Source organism: Marmota flaviventris, chromosome 2 (assembly GCF_047511675.1).
Source record: "Marmota flaviventris isolate mMarFla1 chromosome 2, mMarFla1.hap1, whole genome shotgun sequence".
Lineage (NCBI taxonomy): Eukaryota > Metazoa > Chordata > Mammalia > Rodentia > Sciuridae > Marmota > Marmota flaviventris.
In genome coordinates, this window is record NC_092499.1 from 6,819,479 (window position 1) to 6,843,348 (window position 23,870).

General features: G+C 50.7%; 1 protein-coding gene across 5 annotated transcripts in view; it reads right to left on the reverse strand.

Moving 5' to 3' along the window:
• Eml1 (EMAP like 1) overlaps positions 1-23,870 on the reverse strand; it is a 162,705-nt gene that overhangs the window by 97,362 nt on the left and 41,473 nt on the right. For 2 of the 5 annotated variants that reach the window (XM_071607548.1, XM_071607547.1), the window contains exon 1: positions 20,892-20,997. The exons of the other annotated variants lie outside the window; for them this stretch is intronic. In XM_071607548.1, the coding sequence (XP_071463649.1) occupies positions 20,892-20,958 (67 nt within the window). In that variant the 5' untranslated portion in view covers positions 20,959-20,997. Of the gene's footprint in view, positions 1-20,891; positions 20,998-23,870 lie in introns of those variants that run through there. 5 annotated transcript variants of the gene reach the window in all.

Here is a 23,870-nt window from a genome sequence, read left to right on the forward strand (position 1 = left end):
ACCCTTCTTCTCTTAGCATCAGCCAGCAGTGAGCCCCAGCAGGTAGGGCGCACCTGAGAGCCTTTCTGCCCCACCCCTCTTCCCCACTTCCAACAAAACATACACCTCTCAAGTTGGCCAAACTTAGGAGAAAGCCTGGGGACCAGGAATCTGCGCTCCAGAGGCCAGTGGCCCCTGGTCACTTGGGCAGAGTGAGGCCTCCCTCCTGCCTCTAAGTCCCCGGTGCTGTCACCTATAGCATACAGAGTGTCCACTGCCTGTGGACAGAGTGTCCTGGGATGCAAATCAAATGGACAGGTCCTCCAGGTGGTGCCCCTGCCCTCGGGCATACATACCCAGGCTGTACCTTGGAGGGCGGGGGCACAGCCTGAGGCAGAGGGACAAACACAGCACAGGACCCCAGTGGGAGGCCAGAGCCAGGAGGACTGTCTGCAGCCAGCAGTGTCACTGGGAGCCCTGCCCACCAGGCTCTCCTGGGCCTGGCTCCATGGGCCTCTGTCTCCTGGGGCTGCCCCTCCTCTACACGGAACCCGTGCTGGAGTGGCCCAAGTCATTATCTTCAAACCATAAAGAAGAATATCTCAAACACCCTAAAAATCCCCTTCGCTCTCGACCCCCAACACAGATCGATGTGCAGGGTCCTCACTGATCCCCGAGGAGCTTTCCTCCTGATCCAAGCCCACCATACAATGGAGGCTGTTCTTCTGGAACGCAAGGAGTGTTGCACAGAGCTGATAGAGCTGGCTATCTAAGACAGGGCTCATTCATCCCGTTTCAACAAAGAAACACAAAGGGAAACCATTGTTTTTATAAGAAAAATAGAACAATTATTAATTTCTCTAAAACTAATCACTGTTAATCACGACACAAGAGGCAGTATCACTGCTGTGCTAACATCCACAGTTCTCAAACAAAACCTCACAGATCTTGGTTTTAGCATGGGGGAAAATTCAAGCTCACAGACACCAAAACGACCAGGCAGTGCTCAGCCATGAGCTATGGGTTCCACAAGAACATTCTGGAATCAAGTCAGTTTGAATACAGATTCTGCCCCTCCCTAGCTGTGTGACCTTGAGCAGTTTACTTTGCCTCTCTGAGCCTCAGCTGTTCTAGCTGTAAACCTTAGGGGCCCATCCTTCCCAAGGACTGCAGGGAGGGATGACAAGCACATACACTAGCAGGCACTGGCTGTTTGTCTTTGCAAGAATAAGGCCCTCAGAGTCCCACCCAGGATGGCACTCCTATTGGGGAGTGCGATCCTCAGCCTGGGAAAGGACCTACATGCTACCACCACTGGGTGGGAGTCAGGACATGGGCGCCACAGCCTTGATGAGCTGTGACAGTGGCTGGTCTGACCACGCCTATCTCACAGTCACTGACCCCCTGGAGTGAGAGTGCACAATCTCAACACTGTCCCACTGGCCTTCCTTTTGGAAGGTTTGTTATTCTGCAGTCTCTTCTGAAATGAGTCCTGATCTTGTTAGGTCCTTTACATGAAAATGAGGACAAATCTACCTTGCCTTCCGTGTCCCCAACTCTTAGAAGTCATGACCTCACAGCCGCCGTGGAAGGCAAACGCACAGATCTGCGTCACTGCCTCCAGATCTGGGCCGGCAACTGCAGTCTTGAAGCCAATGGCCCCAGCCAGCCGAGAAGGGGTCTCCTGGCAGGCGAGGTGCGCTCTGGCCACCAATCCGGGTGCCAGCAACCTCACGGCAGGCGCAAAAGGGATTCTCAGGTCAGGTTTTCCAGAGCATAAAAATAAACATCCAATTTGTCTGAACTCCAGCCTGCATTCCATCGTATTGGTGGAATCTGACCACTAATTGTTCATTAGGATCAGTCTAATGACCTGCAAGTCGACAGTCCTCTTGCAACGCCACAGTTTTTAACAGGCTGGTTATTTTGGCTACTCCACCTGTTTATCTTCTTCCACAACCACACTTTTATGCACTTCCTATGTAAATGTGCTTGCTAGGGCATCTGAATTTTTCCTTGAAGACAATGATTAAAAAAAATAAAAGCTAAGCCACAGCTTTATATTTTCCCTTAAATCCAAAGCCGGCCCTTCTCTTGCATGAGGCCGTCCTTTGTTCTCCCTCACTGGAAACCCAAGACCAACAGGGTTGGCGTTTCAGAGCACACAAAACTGGTTCAGCCCTACCCATAATCCTTCTGCTCGATAACAAGATCAATCATCTTTCCTCAAGAAGGGGCACGAACAAAGAGTCTGGGGTAGCAGGCCCTTCACTTCAAAGGGCAGCACCCAACGTGCGTGGCCTCGAGGACGACAACCCGGAGCCGACAGAGTGGGAACAGACTCCTTGGCAAGCTCGTTAGCAGCCCCTCTGCCACTCCCACTCTGCACAGACTGACAGAGAAGGGCCGCACTCAGTTCTACGCGCTCACTTGCTTGCAAAACCAAGTGACAAAGCAGTTGTCAACTGAGGCCCAGGCAGAGGGCCCCGAACTACCTGCAGCCTCTGCTCAAGGTTGTCCTGACCCCTGACGTTCTCAGCAACCCTGTCTGCCTATCCTTCATGCCACTAAATCCTGGCACCCTGAGTCCCTCACAATGCTAGGGCCAATGCATGGGAGTGAAGGGACAATGGGCTGCAGGAGGACCCCAGGCAATGGCGAAAGGGTGGCAGACAGGCGTGGAGCAGAGGAGAAACGCTGACAGACACCTTTTTGCTTGTCCAAAAGGCCAGATGGCTTGTGAGCCAGGACAACTCTAGTCCAGCAACCAGAAAGGAGTCACCCCGGGGACGTGATTCAGAAAAGAATCATCAGCTACATTTTTAGATTTAGGACAGAAAACATTCACTGGCTAACTTGCTCTCTCAGTCTATATCCTACTCTTTTGTTGTCACAGAGGCACACCCAAGTGCACACCCTCAATCAGGTATCCAAATGCCAAGTCGGTGACATAACCAGGGACCCTGCAGCTGCCCAGGCACCCAGTAATCCCAGCAAGCCTGAACTGCCAAAGTAGCATGCAGCGCCCTCTGGACGGCATCGAGGCCATCACGCGGCTCTCACTCTCTTGTCCAGCGAGGCAGCGCACAGTCCCAAAGCTGGCCAGACGGGAGCCTAGTCACATGCTGCCCCCATCACGGCTATGATGGGGCCATGAACCACACTGTCGAGCGACACCATAGCTGGCTCAGTTTGCGTAAGCACACTTACAATGCGTGCACAACAAAGAAATAGCCCAACGACACGCTTACCAGAACATGACACAGGACTGCGTGTGAAGTGAGCCCCATAAGAGACGGGGAGCAACCAAGAGGGTCCCAGACAGACGAGTCTGGGTGTGCGGCAAAGAAAGGAAAGTTGGCTAGGCTTCTCCATGTGATTGGCTAGGATTCTTTTAGTTGGCAAATAATAATTATATGTATTTAGGGGGTAGATGTATTGTTCTGATAGATGTACACATGGGGATGGCTAAATTGGGCCACTTAAGGTGCCCACCACTTCATCACCTGCTTGTCATCTTCATGCTGAGAACTCTTGAGATCTACCATGTAGCAACTGAGAGAGACGTGATGACTACTACATGTGAGTCAACACAGACACCATCGAGAGCCCCGAGGGGACTCCCCAGTCCCCCAAACAAGCACCACGTCAGACTGGCACAGATGAGGAACAAGGAGCTGGGGCACAAGGAGGTCAAGCAGCCTGTCCTAGGCATCTGAAAAGAGCCATCACTCCTGGACGGGGCGTTGAGGGTGAGCTGAGTCCTAGACAGGGGGACAGGTGGGAATCCACAGATAATGTGAGGGCCTAGAGGGCAGCGGAACAGGAAAGGATGGTCCCTGGAGTCCACAGGCTTGGAAAAGCTGCTTAGCCTCAGCTTCCTCATCAGTGGAAAAGGCCGATGGCGGCCTGTCCAGCACGAGAGGAGACACTTCCGGGAAACCGCAGTGCAGATGCTGAGCAGATGTGGAGAGTCACTCTACTCACAAGCCACCGCCAGGCTTTGTTTATAGCAGAAACGCAGGTTCCTGCTGCGCAGGGCAAGAAGGACGGAAGGAACAAGCCAGTTGTCAAAGTCACTGAACCCTCCTGAACTTGGCTTTCTCGGGACAAGATTCTACCAAGTCTGGCTGCCTGGCTCCTTCCAGAGGATGCTGTGACAGGTGACTGTGGTATAATGGCCTTACAGTTCCCCAAGGACACATTCACCCAGGGCCAGGTTTCCACAGGAATGTCACAAGTGCTGGGCCAGTGTCCACAGATAAGGATATGACAGCGTGTGGCCCTAGGAACTAATGTGGGTACAGGTCCAGCTGGGTCATCAGGACACAATGGCCTTCAGACTTACTCAAGCCTCCGGGACCCAGAATATTTCTGAATTTGGATTCAGACTTTAGAATGGACGTGTGGAGCAAATTCTAGATATTGCCAATACCCAGTCTAAGGCAGCATCTGCAATCACTCAAAAACACCTCTACAGAAGGCAGAGCTCCCCAGAGTCAGCAGAAACCTCGAGGGGCCAGATGGTTCAGCTTGGGAGTTTCTGTTTCACCAAAAGTGATTTCAGGTCAGGTCAGTCCACCAACAAACTAGTTACCTAAAGCATTTGGTGTCTAGAGCTTTCTGAATTTGAAATCACAGATAAGGGATGGTGGGCCTGACTCAGGGGCTTCGCCCAGATCATGAAGCATCTGAGGGACACCCTGAGCTGGGGAGGGACCCAGCAAACAGGCAGAGCACCAACCAGGTCCCCAGGGTGCCTACCAGGACTCTGTTCAAGCACTGGACATGCTTCTGGGCATCTGTTCAGCCCAGGAGGAAACCACAGGAGCAAGGCTGCATTCCTGCTCAGCCATGGTGACCAACGGTCCCTTTAGACACGTCACACTGAGATTTGAGGGAGAAGAGGAATTGAAAAAAAAGTGCAAGCCAACTTATCCCACACGCGGCTGTGGAACACAAAGCTCGTTAAATAGGACATTTGAGCAGACAGGGAATCTGCAGTTTTAAGACAATACCACGGGTCCTGTAGAAAACCTTGTCATGGTTTATGTTTTCTATATTCAGAAATCTGAAAGTCAGGTTTCCTCAAAGCAAGGCACAGCAGCTATGAACAATATTCAAGGTCCAGGGGAAAGAAACAAAACTTGCAGAATAAAAGACAAAACTGCCCGTACCTTAACCTCTTTTTAAATCAAGTGCTTTAAAAGGTGAGCCAACAGATGGCTATGGACGCAGCCTGGAGACCACCAAGAGGAGGCGCCAGGACAGCTGGGAGCCCTGCCACCGCTGCCCGCTGCCCTGCTAGGTCGTGGTCCACCCGCCTGCCCACTGTCCACACGAGGAGGGGTGTGAGCCGACATGCTGCCTCACCCACCTGAGAGTTCCTGAGACAAGGGAGGACAGGCCCCGTTCCCAGGGAGGCAGGGGGAAGAGGATGGCCTGAGCCCAGGAGGTCAAGACCAGCCCGGCAACACAAGATGCATCTCAAGAAACAAAACAAAACAAAACCCTGCAAAACACTAGAGGGGAGACTGTTCACATTAGGGTCACTTCGTAAGGCCAGTGGATGTGCCTTGAAAAGCTCCTAAAGTGGTCCACAGGTGGAGTGCACAGGGTTCTGCATGGACTGCACCATCTCTCAGGAAATGCCTCCAAGAGTGGACAGATGGCAGTTCCGTCAGCTGAACCTGCAGAGTCCCGCCCGCCTTTAGAGGCCACAGTGAACAAATGAAAGCATACAGGGGTGTCCTGCCGAGTCTGGCACAGATGCCCCTGGCCCATGACCCTGCAAGCCCCAAGCTCTGGCTCCACCTGCCATAACCGGAGGCAGGCTGGCTGTGAACGCAGGCCTCTTGTTACTGTGTAACACGAAAAATGTTTTGGTAAAACTGAAAACCTTTCAGGACCCGAGGTTCTCTCTCTACAGTCACCATGATACAGCACTGGAGGTACCCACGCCGCCTGCCGGGCACTGTGCAGAGCACAGGGTGACAGAAGGCGTCAAACAAAAAAGCAGCTCCGCCACCAGCCCTCAAGGAGCATCCAGATGATGGCAGAAATGAAGGCACTCCAGGCCAACCACAGTGCAAGATGGGACAGGATAGGACAGAACAGAAGAGGATGAAGCCAGCATTGTTGGAGGTGCATGGAAACAGGAGAGACAAGCAACCCTCAAGATCAGAGAAGAGTTCACCCAGGAGGCAGGCTGAAGCTGAGTCCCAAGGGATGGACACATTTCAACAGGAGATGGGAGGGGTCGGGAGGACAAGGCACAACCACAGAGCCAGAACAGTCTTGGCACACCATACACAGAAGATCCAACATGGATGACAACCTACTAAGTGTCAGGAACAAGAACAAGATGGCACTAAGAGGACACTTAGACAACATGTAGACACTTGCTGCTAAATATCAACATCTCCATTCCAGACGACAATATGCTGTGTCTCCGAGCTGCCCCTGCAGACCCTGCCTGACCCCTCTCTCCTGTGCTCCGTGCCGGGAAGCTGCATCCTGGGCTGTGCCAAAAGGCCTCCCCAGGTGTTTCAGGCAGCTTTTTCGCTGCTGTGACTAAATGACACAACCAGCGCAATTGTAGAGAGAAAAGGTTCATTCAGAGGCTCACAGTTTCAGAGTCTCCATCCATAGACAGCAGGCTCCATTCCTTGAGGCTCGAGGTGAGGATGAACATCATGGGGGAGTATGTGGAAGAGGGAAGCAGCTAACATGGGGATCAGGAAGCAGAGAGAGAGACTCTACTTTGCCAGATACAAATATACATCCCAAAGCCACGCCCCCAATTCCCACCTCCTCCAGCCACACCCATCACTTCAGCTACCACTCAGTTACTCCCTATCTAGGGATTAGTTCACTGATTGGATTAAGACTCTCACAACCCAATCATTTCTCCTCTATACTTTCTTGCATTGTCTCACACAGGAGCTTTTGGGGGACACCTCACATCCAAACCATAACATTCTGCCCTTGGCCCCCAAAAGCTCACAACCATCTCACAATGCAAAATGCTCAAAGTTCAAGTCCAAAGTCTTCTCTGAGGCTCAAGACAATCTTGCATTGCGAGCTCTGTAAAATTAAAAGCAATTTACAAGCATCCAATATATAATGGTGCAAAGTAAACACTTCCATTCACAAAATTAGGGGCATAGAAAGAAGGGATTGGACCAAAGCAAGACTGAAACCCAGCTGTGCAAACAAGTCCTGTAGCTCCAAGGGACCCGTGTAGCTCCACCCCTGTGGCCTGGTTGGTTGCAGTCCAAGTGGCCTTTCTGTTCACTTGTCTCTGCTCAATTCCTATAGCTTTCCTAGAACAATGTCCCACATTATTGGCATTTCTTAATTTCAAGGGTCTCCACTGCAGCTTCAGCTTCCTCCTCACATCTCCACATTTAGCTTTCTCGGGGGGTCCCCGCAGGGACTCCGACCCTGCTGCCCTCTGCCTGGCCTCCCAGGCCTTCCTTTAGAATCTTGGTGGAAGCCTCCATGAACCCCTAACTCCAGCATCCTGCATGCCTGCAGAACCAGCACCACATGGTTGACACCAAGGTCTGTCGCCATCTCGAGCAGTAGCCCAGCCTCCAGGGATCATGACTGCAGCAGCCTCTGAGCATGTTGAAAAAACTTCCTAGGCCCCCTGTGCAAGAAGGTGCCCCCAACTGTCAAAGAGAATTTTCACCTTTACTCCCTGGAGCTTTAGATGGGTGTAGCCTTGCCAGCTCCTGAGATTCCCTCAAGCCATCTTTCCTACTGTCTCTGGGCAAAGTCTTTGGTATTTCTTTAGTGGCAGTAATGTCTTTAACAACTGCAGCTTCCTCGGCCCTAGTTTTACTCTGGCCTTTCAAGTCCATAGTTTTCTAAATATTTCTGCTCTGCTTTCTGCTCCTGAATATTACAATAAATTTGACTAAAAGCCACCAGCAATATCCATGGCACCGGCCGAATGCTATACTGCCTAGAAATTTCTTCCACCAGATTAAGATTAAGAAGTTCATCACTTTTAAAATCAGCCTCACAGAAAGTCTCAGGACACAGGCAAAATGCAGATAATTTCTCAGTCAGAACATAACACAAGTGGCCTCTAGTCCAGTTACCAATAGTGTCCTCCTTTTCCTCTGAACACTCTTAAGTGCTGTCCTCACTGTTCAGAGTTCTATTGGCATTCTGGTCTCCTGAGTTCCCACCAGAATCAGCCACTGATCTCCATACAACAACCTAAAGCATTTCCAGCTTGCACTGCCAAGCATCTCAAAATTCCTCCCACCAATTCCAAAAAGCGCAAAAAGCTTCTGAACCTCATGGTCAGGTTAGAAACAGCAATGACCCCCCTCTTGGTACCAATTTCCATTTTAGTTACCTTTTTCGCTGCTAAAGGACCTAACCAGAACAATTTTAAGGGAGGATAAGTTTATTTGAGGGCTCACAGTTTCAGAGATCTTGGTTCACAGATAGCCGGCCCCATTCCTCAGGGCTGGAACAGAGTGGCGGAAGAGTGTGGCAGAGGGAAGCAGCTTACATGGTGATCAGGAAGCAGAGAGAGGTCTCCACTTGCCAGATACAATATATACCCCAAAGCCACATCCCCATGCCCTCCTCCTCCAGCCACACCCCACCACTTCAGCTACCACTCAGTTGGGATTAATTCACTGATTGGGTTAAAGACTCTCACAACCCAATCATTTCTCCTCTGAACTGTCTTGCATTGTCCCACACATGAGCTTTTAGGGACACCTCACATCTAAACCATAACACCAGGGGTGTGCCCAATGGGGCACTGTCCCAGCAGATGGGAGGAGAGAAGAGACCAAGGTCAGGTCCAGATTCCCCAGCTTCTCCATGTGGGGCCACTGTGGGTTGGCTGGTCACAGCTCCTGTTTGGAGGTCCTGTCCTTGCAGCCCTGGCTGAATCTGGTCTGGTAACTGGTAACTGCTCCCCTCGCTAGAACTCTACCTTCTGCACCAGTCACAGGCACTACTCCAGCCCCGTGGCTCAGTACACACCCACTTGAGCCTCCCTAACAGCCTCTTTATTAAATGCCCCTCAAATTGCCCAATGTGAGGTACAACTGCTTCTGCCTGGACTATGTAGCCACCTTGTTCAGGGCTCAGGACCACCTCCCCTTAGTCCACCTGAGGAACCTGAGGCCAGGAAATAATATGCAGTTGATTCAGGTCCAGTCATTACTGCAAATGCAAAACCAGGACGGGAACCCAGATCTCCTCTCTCCAACGCCCATGCTCCCAACCTCTGGGGAGTAATTTGTGGTAGATTACAAAGAATCCTGAAAGGAACAAACATCATCTTTTTTTGCTAATTCTCAAGAATTACTTATTCATTTTGGACATGTGCAGCTTCTGCCTGCTTATCTTTTTAAATGGTCCTGCAAATGAGAAGCTCCAATCAAACACTCATGTCAGTGAATTATGCCCAATGTGCAAAAACAATCTCAAAAAAAAAAAAAAAAACCAACTCAGAAATATTCCAGGACTCCAGTCCAGATCCTCCCTAGATCCTGGGTCCTACATCTGCTGTTTCCTTTCTTAGATTCTTAGCTCGTGGAGAGAGAATGCATGTTACTGGTGATGAGCAGGCATATGTCATGGAATTTCTTCAGCAAACATATGCCCCTCATCATTTCTCTACACTGCTCTGAGATCTCGTTCCAGCTCCCCCACCCTGGGAGCTCAGACGCCCGCCGCCACTCTGCCTGTCAGAGCAGCTTTTCTGGCTGTTAGACAGTGGGAAGGCGTGTTGGGCTTGGGGCCCAAGTCCCAGGGCTCCACACTGCCCTTCTGGAGCATGGCCTTGCACTGGCCCTGGCTCAGGGGAAGAGCAAGCTTTTCACTGCTCTGATTCCAGAGGTGAGATGCTCACCCCACATAGGCTGAGCGGGACTGTGGTGGTGCACCCAGCGCCGGGTAGGGGCAGGGCACCCACAGTTCCGATGGCCTGAATGCTCAGGTAACTGGCCCTCTCTGGGCACCCGGCCTATGCTTGTAGCTAGACGTTGTTCAATTTGGGATTCTATAACTTCATGATATTATTGTTTTACTTCTGAGAGTGAAGTAAGCCACTTGCAAAAAGAGGAACACTGTAAGTGGCACTTACAGGAGACCCTTGAGTGGCCAAATTCCGAGGACAACGTGAGAATGGGCTTGGGCTGGGATGATAGAGGGAGTTCTGTGGTCAGTCATGTTAAGAACGAACTCAACACCACTGAGCTGTGCACTTGAACATGGGCAGGGTGCTAAACTGCACGCTGTGCTTTACCACAAGTTGATCTTTTCTCTCTTACAGAGAAAGCAAGAAAGTAAGTAAACAGAACAAGAAAAACTGAAGGTACAAACTGCCAACAGTGACAGAGTGCTTTCATCAACTGTGGGTCTGCAGCTGGGCTCCTTCCCTTCGAATTGCAGTGCTGGGGCTGGCCGTCGGGGATCTCGAGCAAGCCACACCTGGCCAGAACCTGATAGCTTCCTAGGCAGGCGGTGACCAGATGGAAATTTCCATTTAACATTCTACTGGGAAATGGCTCACACTCACTCAAAAGCATGTCCCTTGGGGGCTGGATCCCAGGGCACTAGGTTAGCAACGCAGGTGGCAGTGGCACCCAGGTCTACCCACATCCTGGGGTCGTGTCCTAGGGGCTGCACTCTGTGGGACTTGGGGCAGTTCAGAGACAAATGAGGTTTCCATAGTGAAGAGTTGCCGAAGTGTGATCTGAAAGAGACCAGTGAACACACTGCCTTGGTCCATTTCCTGTTGCAAGAAGAACAGCACAGACCAGGCCCATGGTGACAGGAGGTCTGAGGTGGAGGGCCACAGCTGGGGGTGGTCTTCCTGTGCAGGGCATCACACAGTCCTCTTCTTACACAACCAGGAGGGTCAATCAGGGAACTCCCCTACTTACCCAACCCAGTCACCTCCCTAAACATCCCAGGATTACTTGTCAACACAGGACCCTTGGGGCACACACCGAACCACATCCAAAGCATAGCAACAGAGAAGCTTGCTCCAGACCCCCCAGAGGGGGACAGGCAATCAAACCCAGGTGACGTGCAGCAGCCTCTCCCAGAGACCAAGGGCAGACTTGAGCCAGCCCCTTCGCCCCTCTCATGCCCACCAGCATTCCCACCTGGGGATTCCTTAGCATGCCCTGGACTCACGCTGCAATGCACGGCTCACATCCCTGCTCTTCAATGCACCAGCCGCCTGCAACTTGGTACTGAGAATGCTGAGCCTCTGTTTCCTCATCAGCCACAACAGAGGCAAGGATAGTGCCCACTGTGCAGGGGTGGGAGTAGCGAGGACCAGGTGAGACACACTGCAGTGTCTGGCAAACGCCCAGAAGGGCACGTCAGCAGGGTTTTCGTCTCTTGTAACACACACACTCACACACTTACTCACGATGCCTGGCGATGGGGAGATTAAGCTGAATGTGACGCGGTGCCTACTTTCAGAAAGCACAGGCGCTGGCGGGCTGGGAAATAATTCTGTGGTGTGAGATATGATTAAGTAAAAGATGCAATGGGAACACATACTTTTACATAATTAAATTACATCAACTAGATAAAAGATCACTCTCAAGAAAGACAAAGAAATCACACACCAAATCAAATTTTAGACTTTGAGAGCAGAGAGGTGTGGGCAGCCCTGCTTAATTACTTTCTAAGTGCTGATCTGGGGGAGCTGCTAACAGATCATCATTGTTATTATGGCTACAATGATCTCTGGGGAGTGGCCGCCAGGCTTCAAGCACAGGATGGGTCAGCAACACAAGTGACTCTGGAGCAGAAAGCTCTCAGGAGGTCCCCTCCCAAGGTTTCCAGGATGCTTCCTACTCTAAGGTTTTTCACCATGTTTGCGTCTACAATTGGAGCTAAAATATTTAATAACACTGAGGCACAAGAAAGCCCTAATTCCATTCAGTCATTTCTTAACTGGAGCATATTTTTCTAAGAATGTAAGATTCTTGTTACGTAACTTTTTGGGGGCGATTTAAGTCAAATCCTTTTTACTGTCAAAAGTGCTGGGTTTGCCAAGAACTACTTCATTGTGTCAATTACTTTAGCTTAAAATAATGTGTGCTAAGACTGTCAAACCACCAAATGCTTTCCCCAAATGTTTCTACTTAGTGATTCAAGTGACAGTGTCCAGCTAGAGGCACTGTGAACTGATGGCACAGGACAGTCCTGAGGCGTCGGGCTCAGCCCTTGTCAGCCTGCACTCAGGTGGGGGTTAGCCTTGGAGATCGCAGGTCTGGGATGCCTTCTCTCTGAGCACCCAAGTATAGTGGTTCTTGGAGGAGGAGAGAGCTAGGTGTCACATGCCTCATGTGTACAGGTGCACATACGTGCATGCAGACATGCAGATGTAACACGTGTGACAGGCCACGCACAAACATACACACGATGTCAAGGAAGTCAAGGCGAGAGCTTTTCCTCTTGTACACGTATCATATGGGAGGCCCGGGGCTGGTGTGTGTATTTGAGGAGGCCCTGGAAGATCAATTAGCTGATCTCTGAGTTGACCCCATGGACATTCATCAGGAAACCCACCCTGGGCCTGGCACTGCCAAGGGGCAAAGGCCCAAAGATGACCCCAGGAAACAGCCTGGAAGGAGCATATAGTCTAAGGCAGGGCACCTGACCCCACTGGCTGGGCCCTGGCAGGTGAGAGAGCCCAAAGGGGCCAGGAGCCATAGGCCACACCCTGAAGGGCCTTGGGTGCCAAAGATGGAGAGAGGTGAGTGGAAGGCACTGGACCAGATCTGCCCGGAGGAGCACTCAGCGTCAAGCTCAGCCGTGCCCACGGGTTCAAGTTCTGTCTCTGTGCTGACGGCTGACAAATACCTGTCAGTTTCAGCCCAGATGCCTCCCAGGCTCCAGGCCCTGCACCCACAGCTGCTCAGCACCTCAGCGGCACGTCCCGCAGGGCCCTCATGCCCCACACTGAACCCACCACCCACCCACCACCTATCCCCTATCTCTCACCGGCCTGGGCTCTGCCCTGGCTAGAGGAGGTGGGGCCTAGGATTGTCCTTGGTTCCTCCCCCTCCATCCCCTAAGCCAAGACCTGGTGACATTGCCTGCAAGTATCTCCTGAGCCTTGCTCTCACCCCTCCCACGTAATTACCAAGGCTCTCCTGGGTGACAACCTAATGCCCTCCTCCACCCTGGTCTGCTCTTCCAGTCCACCCTCCCTGCTGCAGGGACAGTGATTTTAAATCTGAAAACCTAACCAGGTGCAGAGGCAGGAACCTGTAGTCCCAGCTGCTCGGGAGGATGGGCTGGAAGGACTGTTTGAACCCAGGAGTTGAAGGCCAGCCTAGGCAATGTAGCAAGACCCCGTCTCTCCCCTATACACACAAAAAAATCCTGAAACTCTCATCAAGTCACCCATGCCTCAACATTGTCCCCGACACTCTCCTTGCTCCTAGCAACAAGACCAAGCTCCTTAGCAGAGTCTCAAAGTCCCACGCCATCCTCCTGGCCACCTGGCTTTGCTTTCCTTTACCACATACGACTATCCTTCAGTTCCCAACAGGTTCTTCCACCAACGGAGGGCAAGCTTCCCTGGGTCTGGAACATCCTTAGCCTCGCCCACCTGCCTGCAGCAAGAGGGCTGGAGGATGGCCCCTTCACCTCCCTTGGGAAGTAGCCCTGACAGAGCCCCAGTCCAAGGCCGATGACAGCCACCACGGCCCCCTGGGCTGCCCAGCACAGCCTATCCCTCTTGGCATAAATAACCCTGGAAACTGGAGGCAGAAAGACCAGCTTGGGGCCACTACCACAACCAAATCAAACTCTGGACGAGACCTGCTGGGGTCCAAGCTAAAGCAGGTGGGATGGATGGTCAGGTATTTGGGAGGCAGAATCCACTGGACCAACTGAAATGTGAGTGGGGAAGAGGAGCCCACTGTTTCTAGCACAGACCACATTTTTAACACTTGTAATTGCCTCAGCCTGTTGTGGGTATTCACCAAAAATGGGCAGAATGTGCCAAAGTGACCTGAGGTCCTCCTGATGCACACCTGCCGACGTACCTCCAGCCTCGCTGTCTTGACCTGTGCTGCCCACCGTCCCTGCGAGGCTGTTGGTGGGAATGACTGCAGTTCAGGAGGTGGTTCCCACCCTGCGGAGTATGCAGAGTGAAGGGCCACACTTCAAGGAAGAATCGACCCTGAGGGTGAGCGTCACTGGACCTGGCCTCTGGTTCCCCTCCCTCCAACAGCACAGTGTTCCGCCAGGAGGCCTCCTGTCATTCCCACTGTGGGCAGCTCCGTGCCCGGCATCCTGCCCTCGGGTGCCATGCGCTCTGCAGTCAGGTGTGCCTCATCATTGGGGGTTGGGGTGTCACTAAGACAGAGTTTAAACATTTTCCAGAAAGCTGCACTTTCACACATGGCTACTCAGCAGACACGTGGGTTCCCACACCTCCAGCGTTGGCCAGTAAAGGAGCCCGTGGACCGGAACTGGAAGTGTCTGCCTAACGCTCAATTCCACGGTGAGTCCAGCACTTCACAGAAAAACTCTTTCAAACAGCTGTTTGTTAAAAGCAAGCCACAGAGGATGGCACTTGCTCCTGCTCAAAACTAAAGTCTCCCCGCAAGACCTAGGCCCCATGAAAATAAGCAGAACTGTCCGACACCCAGGGAGCAGGAGGGCTGGGCGATGGATGGATGGCGACCACACAGCAGGGGACTTCACAGCCGCTTTTCTTTTTTATTAGCAATATTTCCAAAGGCATTTAAAACGTTTTGCTAATACTAGAACCCCTCTGTGAATAAGCCAGGGCTTTAAAGATGAATAATAATTTTTCCCAAAGGAAGCAGCACAAAATACCAGTGATTTCAGAGCCTGGAGCAGCCGCCTGGCCTGAGCACTCAGCCTACCGCACGCTTCCCGCTCTCCGGGGCCTGCCCGTGAACGCCACTTCCACGCTGCGAGCAAGCTTTATGGCATAAGGACCGCAGAACTAGAAACCAAGAGTCACTTCTCTCTTCTCCTCCGTCCTCCACCCTCCACTCTTATTTTTTAAGAGAGTGTATGAAAACACTTCCACTTTCCCAGATATTAACAATGATCAATTAATGACTACTTTTAAAGCAGAGTTTTGTGCATTTTCCACCAAGAAATATGAGTTTGTTTGTAATGTCATAAATGCTTGTGGTTTGGCTATAAAATAAATTCCTTGCTGGGAGGAGGGCCGAGCGCACCAATTAGCAATTCTCGCTTAGCAGGGCGCTTGCTTTGCACTTTTCTATGGAGGCGTTTCCCTTTGATTGAGCTATCACAGAATGCTAAAGTCAGTACTCTGTCACCCGTGAGCATGCAAAAGAGGGCTGAGAACACTTCGTGTTGTGGAGTCCACATAATGCCCTCCCAGGAGCGCTGGGTCCTGGGTGAAATCCAAGTATTTGCCAACTTGAAAAGTCTACCGTTGTCAGTTAAGAGACTGTCACCAATACTATAGATGTCAGAGGAGTTTAGGATGATGGAAAAGGGGATCTTATTTCCCATAACAGAAAGATGAAAATTAAAACACTCTTCCATTTCCAAACTAGAGAAACTAACTACAGTAGTTCAAAGATTATTAGAGCCCCTTCAAAATGTGCCAGGCAGGTAGAGTGAGTTGGTCTGAGTGGCTCCTAAGCAGCACCCCGCGGGGAGAGCGGGGAATAGAGGACACCTCCTCCAGGCTCTGGAGGGATGGAGAAAAGGCAGCAAGCCAGGACCAGACGCTTACGAGGATGATCGACTTCCACGTTGTTGTAACACTAGATATATTTTCTGAGTCCTGGGATTATTTAGACGATCACCATCTTTAAACACAGATGATACTGGGTTTAACCTGAGAGAGCGCTGCCTGCTGGAGGAAACTCCACCCCTCTCTCTCTCTCTCTCTCTCTCTCTCTCACACACACACACACAGTTATTGAAACTAAGAAAAGAAAGGACTTGGCCATAGTACCTGTAAAACAGGTAAGAACTTAGGTGAACATCAGCAAGAGGTAATAACGGGAATGTGGCCAGCAAAGGAGCGAACATGACCTTAGGCTGCATTATTAGAAGGAGGACTTGAGAGGACAGGATGGTGCTCTGCTGTGGAATACCACGTTCACTGTATTTGAAAATGGACACAAACAAAAATGAAACAGGAGTAGAGGAGGCAAACCAGGATGACTAAGGGTCTAAAATTCCTAGTTTTGAGTAATTTTTTAATGGTGATGTTTAGCCAAAAGAAGACTCAGAAGGAGCATCGGGACTGGCTTCCAACAGTGATGACCCGGTAACACAGAAGGAGCTGAAAACTCTTCCCTCCAGACCCTCAGGGAAAGCTGGGGGCCAAATTTTGACTCCATACCAGAAATGACAGTCTAAATGTTCTAAGAAGGAATGGACTAGGCAGGGAGGTAGTGAGCTCCCGAGTCGTGGGGCGGGCGCGGGAACTGAGGCTCCCACCTGGCCAGAGCAGCTTCCCTCCCTTTGCTGGCCAGCCGCGTCCCCAAGTCATCAACTCTGAAGAAACTGCTCAAAGACCTAAGACGGTGAAGCACACAATGAGAGAACGTGCTCACTCCTGAGAAACCCATAGCAAGGACGGGCAGGGATGTGCGCTGGCACAATTGGCTGTGACAGCCAAGGTATCCAAAGGACATAGAAACAGAGCAGCCACATTTGTTCTTTGCCCTCACTTCTTCCCCTCTGTCATCCATTTTCTTAATTCCCATTCTTTTATCAGCAAGGGTCATAGAAAGAGCTGGATATTTAGATTTCAACACTTCAGATCAATTCCTCAAAATGTTAAAAAAAAAACAGTGACCACGTGACCCAGCAATTGCACTCCTAGGTATCAGCTCAAGACAAACACGTACATCCACTCAAGATGTGTCTGTGTGTAATCCCAGCAGCTTAGGAGGCTGAGGCAGGAGGATTGCAAGTTCAAAGCCAGCCTCAGCAACTTAGCGAGGCCCTGAGCAATTTAGTGAGACCCTGTTTCTATAGGGTCATAGAAAAGGGCTGGGGATATGGCTCAGTGGTTAAGTGCTCTGGGTTCAAGCCCCTGTACCAAAAAAACAAAAAAAAGATGTGTGTCTGTGGCTGGTATAGATAGAGAGGGAGGAGGAGGGTGGCACAGGAAGCCCTGGGGAACCAAGTCCACCACACCCCACGATGTCCATGTGCATATATACCATGATGGATGCGCTTTTACCTTCAATTATAATGCACTGATTAAAATAATAATAATAATAGGAGCTCAGTAAATCAGAGCAAGCCTGTCAGGGGAAGGGGAAAGGAAAGGGAAATGAGATGGACCAAATTGTGTGCAAGTAAGAATACAGCATAAGAAATATCACTATTATGTATGATTATAACACATTAATTAAAAATATGTGCGTGAATTTCATGGTGCATCATTCACAATAGTGAAAAAGTGAGGGGAAAAACCCAATGTGCACCAGCCAGTGAAGGAATAGCATGTTACCCACAGGACAAGACCTCAATGGCCATAAAAAGGAAAGGCACCCAGCCTGCATGGACGCGCTGGGAGAAAGAAGCCAGCAGTGGAGACGGAACGTCGTAGGATTCCACCTACGAGAAATGCCAGGATGCACAGAGCCGGAAAGCAGATGGGCGGCTGCAGGGGCTGAGTGGGGCATGGTGGGGCGCGATGCCACCGGGTGCCAGGGCTTCTCCTGGGGTGAGAAGGATCTTCCAACTCCCACAACTCTGAGAGCAAACGGGTGTTCCTGAAAGGGTGCGCTAGTTCAGGGTACGTGAGTAGAGTAGCTCCACAGAACTACCGTCAGTAAAACAAGCACAGAGCCCCAGACCATTTCCCAAGCCCCGACTGTGGGTTCTTTTAAAGTTCCCAAGGTCTCTCTGTGCCTCAGTTTCTCCAAATGTACAGGGAAGATGGTAATGTTATTGCCTCACAGGGGACTCTGAAGAACACCTACAGTGAAAGATGGTGTTTTCTAAACCACAAATTGGCTTGTAAAACACAACCATTGTTCACTTTTCAAACTACTGCAGTTTTTTTTTTTTTTTTACAGCATTAAAAAGAAGTCTGTGATTTCTAGCTCACGCTACAGATTTTAAATACTTTGAAAAAAAAGCAATACACACATTTTCTACTTTAATGAGAGAAATGATTCCCGAAAGATAAGACTGGGCAGCCTCGTTGGTAGGCCAGAGATTGTACAAGTCTATGTTTAGCAGCCAGAACCAATAAGTAGGAGAGAGAACATGAAAAAGAGCGAACAGGGAAGAGGGAAATTTCATTCATTAGAACACATTTTCTTCTTTCTCCCTTCTCACTTATGCATTCTTTTGTCTTTATCTCACTTGATAAAGTCTTGCAGATAATAAGGGCGGATTGCATTCCCTGAAGCTAATACAGTATAATGATGACTTCTGAGTCCTGAGTTCCCGCCACTATTAAAACCACGAAGCACATTCAACATATGAAAATGTATGAGTTCACATATTATCCCACATGGTCCTGCCATTGTAATGTAAATCTACTTTAAAAAGAATTTTTTTTCCAAAGTAGCTAATGAAATATCCAAATGTTCAATTTAGTTCTTGGTAAATTGTGTTTCTGTGGTGCACTGTTTTAATTGAATCAACATAGTAATTAACTGAATTGTATTCATTTGTATTTTCACTTAATGAGAGCCTCTTAAAATGAATGATTTCACATCAAAACATCTATTTCCTAAGTTGTCATCAGTTAAACATACATTTTGCCCCAAAGGCTATTCTTTTTTTTTTTTTTTTCTTTTGGTACTGAGGATTGAACTCAGGGGCACTCAATCACTGAGCCATATCTCCAGCCCTATTTTGTATTTTATTTAGAGGCAAGGTCTCACTGAGTTGCTAAGTGCCTGCTGTTGCTGAGGCTGACTCTGAATTCACCATCCTCCTGCCTCAGCCTCCTGAGCCACTGGGATCACAGGCGTGCGTCACTGTGCCAGGCTCCAAAGGTTACTCTTGCTTCAACTTTATTCATAAGGCAAACCTCACCATGCACAATACAGAGCTAATAAGAACTTTAAAAAGTCACCCAACAATATTTGATCTTGTTTGATCTTATTGTTTGATTGTAAGGTGATTTTTCTTAAGCTGGTTTAAAAACACATCATGTTTAAAAATAAGCTTAAACTGGGTGCGGTAGGGCACGCCTATAATCCCAGCAGCTCTGGCAGGCTGAGGATCGTGAGTTCAAAGCCAGGCTCAGCAAAAGCAAGGCACTAAGCAACTCAGTGAGACCCTGTCCCTAAATAAAATACAAAATAGGGCTGGGGATGTGGCTCAGTGGTGGAGTTTCCCTGAGTTCAATCCCCAGTACCTCACCCAATTAAAAAAAAAAACACCAAGCTTAAGAGCTGGTTTTTACTTTCTTCTAGACATATTACCAGTAAAATATCATACCAACATCTCCAGGCTGGCAATTAACAGGAAAAGGCAGAAAACCAAAACATTCATGAGTCTTTGTGTAAGCCAACTTCATGACTGAATTTCTATTTAAGAACCATATAACCAGACTCCCGAACAACTGCTCAAATAAAAATATCTACAGTCACTTTCATATCCAAGTCAAACTGTCAATGATACTGCTGCCCACATACTAATTTTTGAAAGGCTTTATAGCTGGAAGTCATTTCATTTAATTTTCAGCCACATGCCCTTTACAATTAAGGCAAAGAGAATTCTACCATAAACATGTATCTTGGAGATCAAAAATAGTAATTTGGATATGATCAATCATAAGTCAATTAAGGAAATTACTCAATATATTAATTGAAGAAGGGAATCAACCTGCTGGCATCCCACCACTGGACTATCAAGTACCCCAGTGGCAACAGTACCAAATCCATTCTACCCAGCCATATGAAAATCACAAGCTGCAAACCTGTCTGAGTACACACTGTCATGAAAAAGATGATAAATTTCACCAGAGAGAGAGAGGGGGAAAAAAAAAAAAGAAACTCAGTATACAGGATGGATCAACACACTCGCTACTCTTTACTGCTACAGTGATACCTCTTGTTTGCAAACAGGTGTTAGGTCTCCCTAGACTACAATTACAATGAAAAATCTCTCCAGTTGCTCAAGACTCTAGAATTCAAAATTATCCCGACTGCAATGTAAGCATATTCTACAAAATACACATTTTTTTCCTTTAACAAACTTTGGGGGTCCTCTGATGAAGCAATAACCCCAACATGTAAAAAAATAGGTGGTAAACTTTTGTGCATGAATTATCACACATCATGTTCTGATAATACATGCAGCGTGCTGTGAAAATCTGTTTCAGCCCTGCTAATGAGACCAGAAAGAACTCTTCCAAGCATGCAGGATTTCATATTTGTTTACACGATGCCCTATGCACAGGTAGGAATGTTTCCTTCTTGTAAAAAAAAATGCAACAAAAAACTATTATCCCGTACGCCAAATAAGACGCAGCACCCTGGAGCCAGTCCTCGCCTTTTTTGCGCTGAAAAGCTCCGGGCTGCGCGAAACGGCGGGGCTGTGGGGCGGCCCGGGCGGGTCCCGGGGTCCCTCTGCAGGACACCCGCGCATCCCGGGCGTCGGCCGGTGCCTGGGGCTGACCGCCGGGCGCGGCGTCCAGGGCGCTGCTCGCCGGGGAACGGGGCGGCCGCGCCGCCGGTCCTCCCCGGGCCGGGCCGGGCCGCCTGCCTCCCCGCCGCCTCCCGCGCTTCCCGCCGGGGTCCGCGCGCCGGCCGCGTGCGCGGGGCCCGGGGCGAGCGCGGCCCCGCGGCCCCAGCACAATGCGCCGGCGGCGGCGGCGGGAGCGGGGCCCCCGCGCGGCCTCCGCGGCCGCCGGGCCTGACCCCCGCGCGCCGCCCGCCGCCGGCCCTCACCGTTGCAGAACTGGAGCAGCGAGGACGTGTCGTACAGGCTGCTGTAGCTCGAGAAGCCGTCCTCCATGCTGAGGCCGCGGGCCGCGCCCGCTCCCGGCCGGCCGCCGCTCACCCACACACTGAGCCGAGCCGCGCCGCGGCGGCGCTGGCGCTGGGGCCGGCCCTGCTGTGGCGGCGGCTGCCGCCGGTCACCATGGCAACCGGCCCGCCGCCGCCGCCCGCGCTGCCCGCGCCGCCCGCCAGGGGGCGCCTCGGCGGCGCGGGGACGTGGCGGGCGGGCGCGGCGGCTGCCTCCCGGCCCGGCCCTACAACGGCGGGCGGCCTCGCGGGGACAAAGGGCGAGGCCGCGAGCAGGGGCGCGGGACCCTGCCCACCCTCGGCGGACGCGCTGTCGTCGCGCCGTGCGCAGCTCCGGGACCCAGCGCGGACAACTGGCCGGGCGCCTCCCCGGGGCCGCGTCCTCCGAGCGCGCCCTCGCCGCCCGTTTCCCCCCGCGGCGGGCCCTGCCTCGGCCAGGACAGCGCGCAGCTGCCACCCTCCGCGGCTTCCCACCCAGGGCAGCCCGGCCCCGTGACAGTCACAGCCTCGCATCTGCCTTCATTCAGTCAGGGCGAGGCCGAGAGTCAGGACAAAATAACTAACGTAGCGGGAGAAGCGCGCCAATCCGCGAGTTTGCAACTTTTCCTGCCCCTATTAATGCTAGGTCAACCTTCTGAGCTAACCACCCACGGCCAGAAGTGAATGACAGTGCGGGCACTAGCGGTGAGGGGGCTCTAACCCCGATGGACTTGGTCCAGAAGCGACAGTGTGACGTTTACACCTCTGATGCACAACCACTCATCATTGAGTTATATGGGCAAATCTGAAGTTTTAGGTGTGAACTTGTGTAGGTTGAACATAGCGGGGGATGTATGAGCTATTGTTAGGAAACTTTGGGGCCTCCCTAGGCCTGGAGGCCTGTCTTTCTGGAAACTACTAGAGTAGATATCAGTAGATGGCAGGGTGGGGGACGGGGTCTGTCACTCTGTGTGTGGCCCATTTAGTTTATGGGGTAATCAGGCTGCTGATAGGTGCTGCAGGCAAAGGGGGACATTTAAGTCCTGTTCTTTAAGGAAAACAAGGATTGTTGACAAGGGACAATATATCGATGATAAAGGCTGAAAGACCTAGGTGGGTGAAGGACAGTGGGCAGGACGCGCTAAGGATGTTGCAGGAAAGAAAGCCGCAGGACCTGCAGACGGGCCAAGAAGCCTGCCCTGCCTGGTGGAAATGGATGGCTCATGTAGCAGACATTCACAGAATGAGATTGGACTGAGGGCCAGGGGCCAGGGGAGAGAGTCCCAAGAGCCAGAGGGAACTAAACAAGACCCTGCAGGAGATGGAGGGCTATGTGGAGGTTTTCATGGGTGCACATGCTGATGAGAATGGGGCTGGGAGCTGAGTCTGTGTGTGACCTGGACACCAGGGGTCAGGGACTGCTGCTGGAGCAGCCCAGGGTGTCTTGAGTGTTCCAGAAATGAGCACTGAGGGCCTGGACAGAGGAACCAAGGTGGGCCTGAGGGATAGGCAGGGACAGCGAAACCTCCAGTGAGGAGTGCCCTGTGGCAGCTGGAGTGAGAGGGTTGGGCTCTAGGAGTCCTTGGCAAAGAGTTGTAAGTGAATTTTCTAAAGGACAGAGTGGAAAGTCAGAGGGGAGCTGGGGCAGAGCTTGGCAGGGGCGGGGGGAGAAGGAAATTCCAAAGGAGCAGTTGGAGAGGCCAGAAGTTCCGCGGAGGATGTGGTGCAGGAAGCTGAGAGCACGGACAGCTTCCGGGGGTGGGTGCTTGGCAGGGTCCTCTGCAGAGGGCCAGGGAGGATGCAAATGGGGAAAGACCCTTCATCTGGTGGCAAGAGGCTCCCAGTGACCTGGAGCATCTCAGGGAGGCAGTGGGAATGGAAACCAGGTTCCTGATGCCAAGAGGAGGACACATGTTTGAGGACTTCAGCAGGGAAGGGAGATGAGAGCCCAAGACACTTGGCAAAAGGGCCAAGTAAAGGTCCCCCTGTCCCCTGCATTTCTAAGAGGCAGGTGCTGTGCAGAGGGAGCTTCCAAAGGACGACACGGAACACGATGAACATTCTGAGTTTGCCCTCCTGTTTTCTCATTTGCCACCCTTCCCCTCTTCGGTGCCCATCTTCACACTCTCTGCTCAACCTCCCAATCTCGAGCTTCAGGATCCCGGGGAGGGTTGGCATAAGCCGGGCGTGGCATTTCTGAACTAGGAAGGGAAATGTTAACTATGAATACATGATTAAAAGTTGCTTCTTGGGCTGGGGCTGGGGCTCAGAGGTACAGTGCTCGCCTGGCATGTGTGTGTGAGGTGCTGGGTTTGATCCTCAGCACCACCTAAAAAATAAAGAATTGTGTCCACCTATAACTACAAAATAAATATTTTTTAAGAAGTTGCTTCTCTTTAGCGACTTTTTAAAAAATATTTATTTTGTATTCCTGACTTTGAATGGTAAAAGAATACTATCTGGTCACCACAGCTGAGGTTTGGAAGTAAAGAAAATTCAGAAGTGGGAAAGGAAAACTCTGTTTAAAAGTTCAGCTGCAAATTTGAGCTGGAGATTTTCTTAGAAGATATTAATTCCACTAGAGTGGAATTACAAGGAAGAACTCAGTCCACTTGCTTTTGAGTCAATAAAGATCATCATTACACTCAACCTAGGGTATCCAACAGCTGTGTTTTTCCCACAATGATAAAACCTTAGGCTTAAAAAAAATTAGAATCATTTCAAGCATGTTAACATTAAGTCAATTAGGTTTAATCTACATGACACTAAAAAAAGAATTCATGGAGAAAGTTCAAGAAAAATCTCTGAAGATTTAATTAATAATGTGTGATATTTTTCCCAATTATTTTAACAGACTGTGATTCCACATCATTTTGAGATAATTTGTGGCCTAAGCCCAGAAAATGTTGTCATTGTAATAAA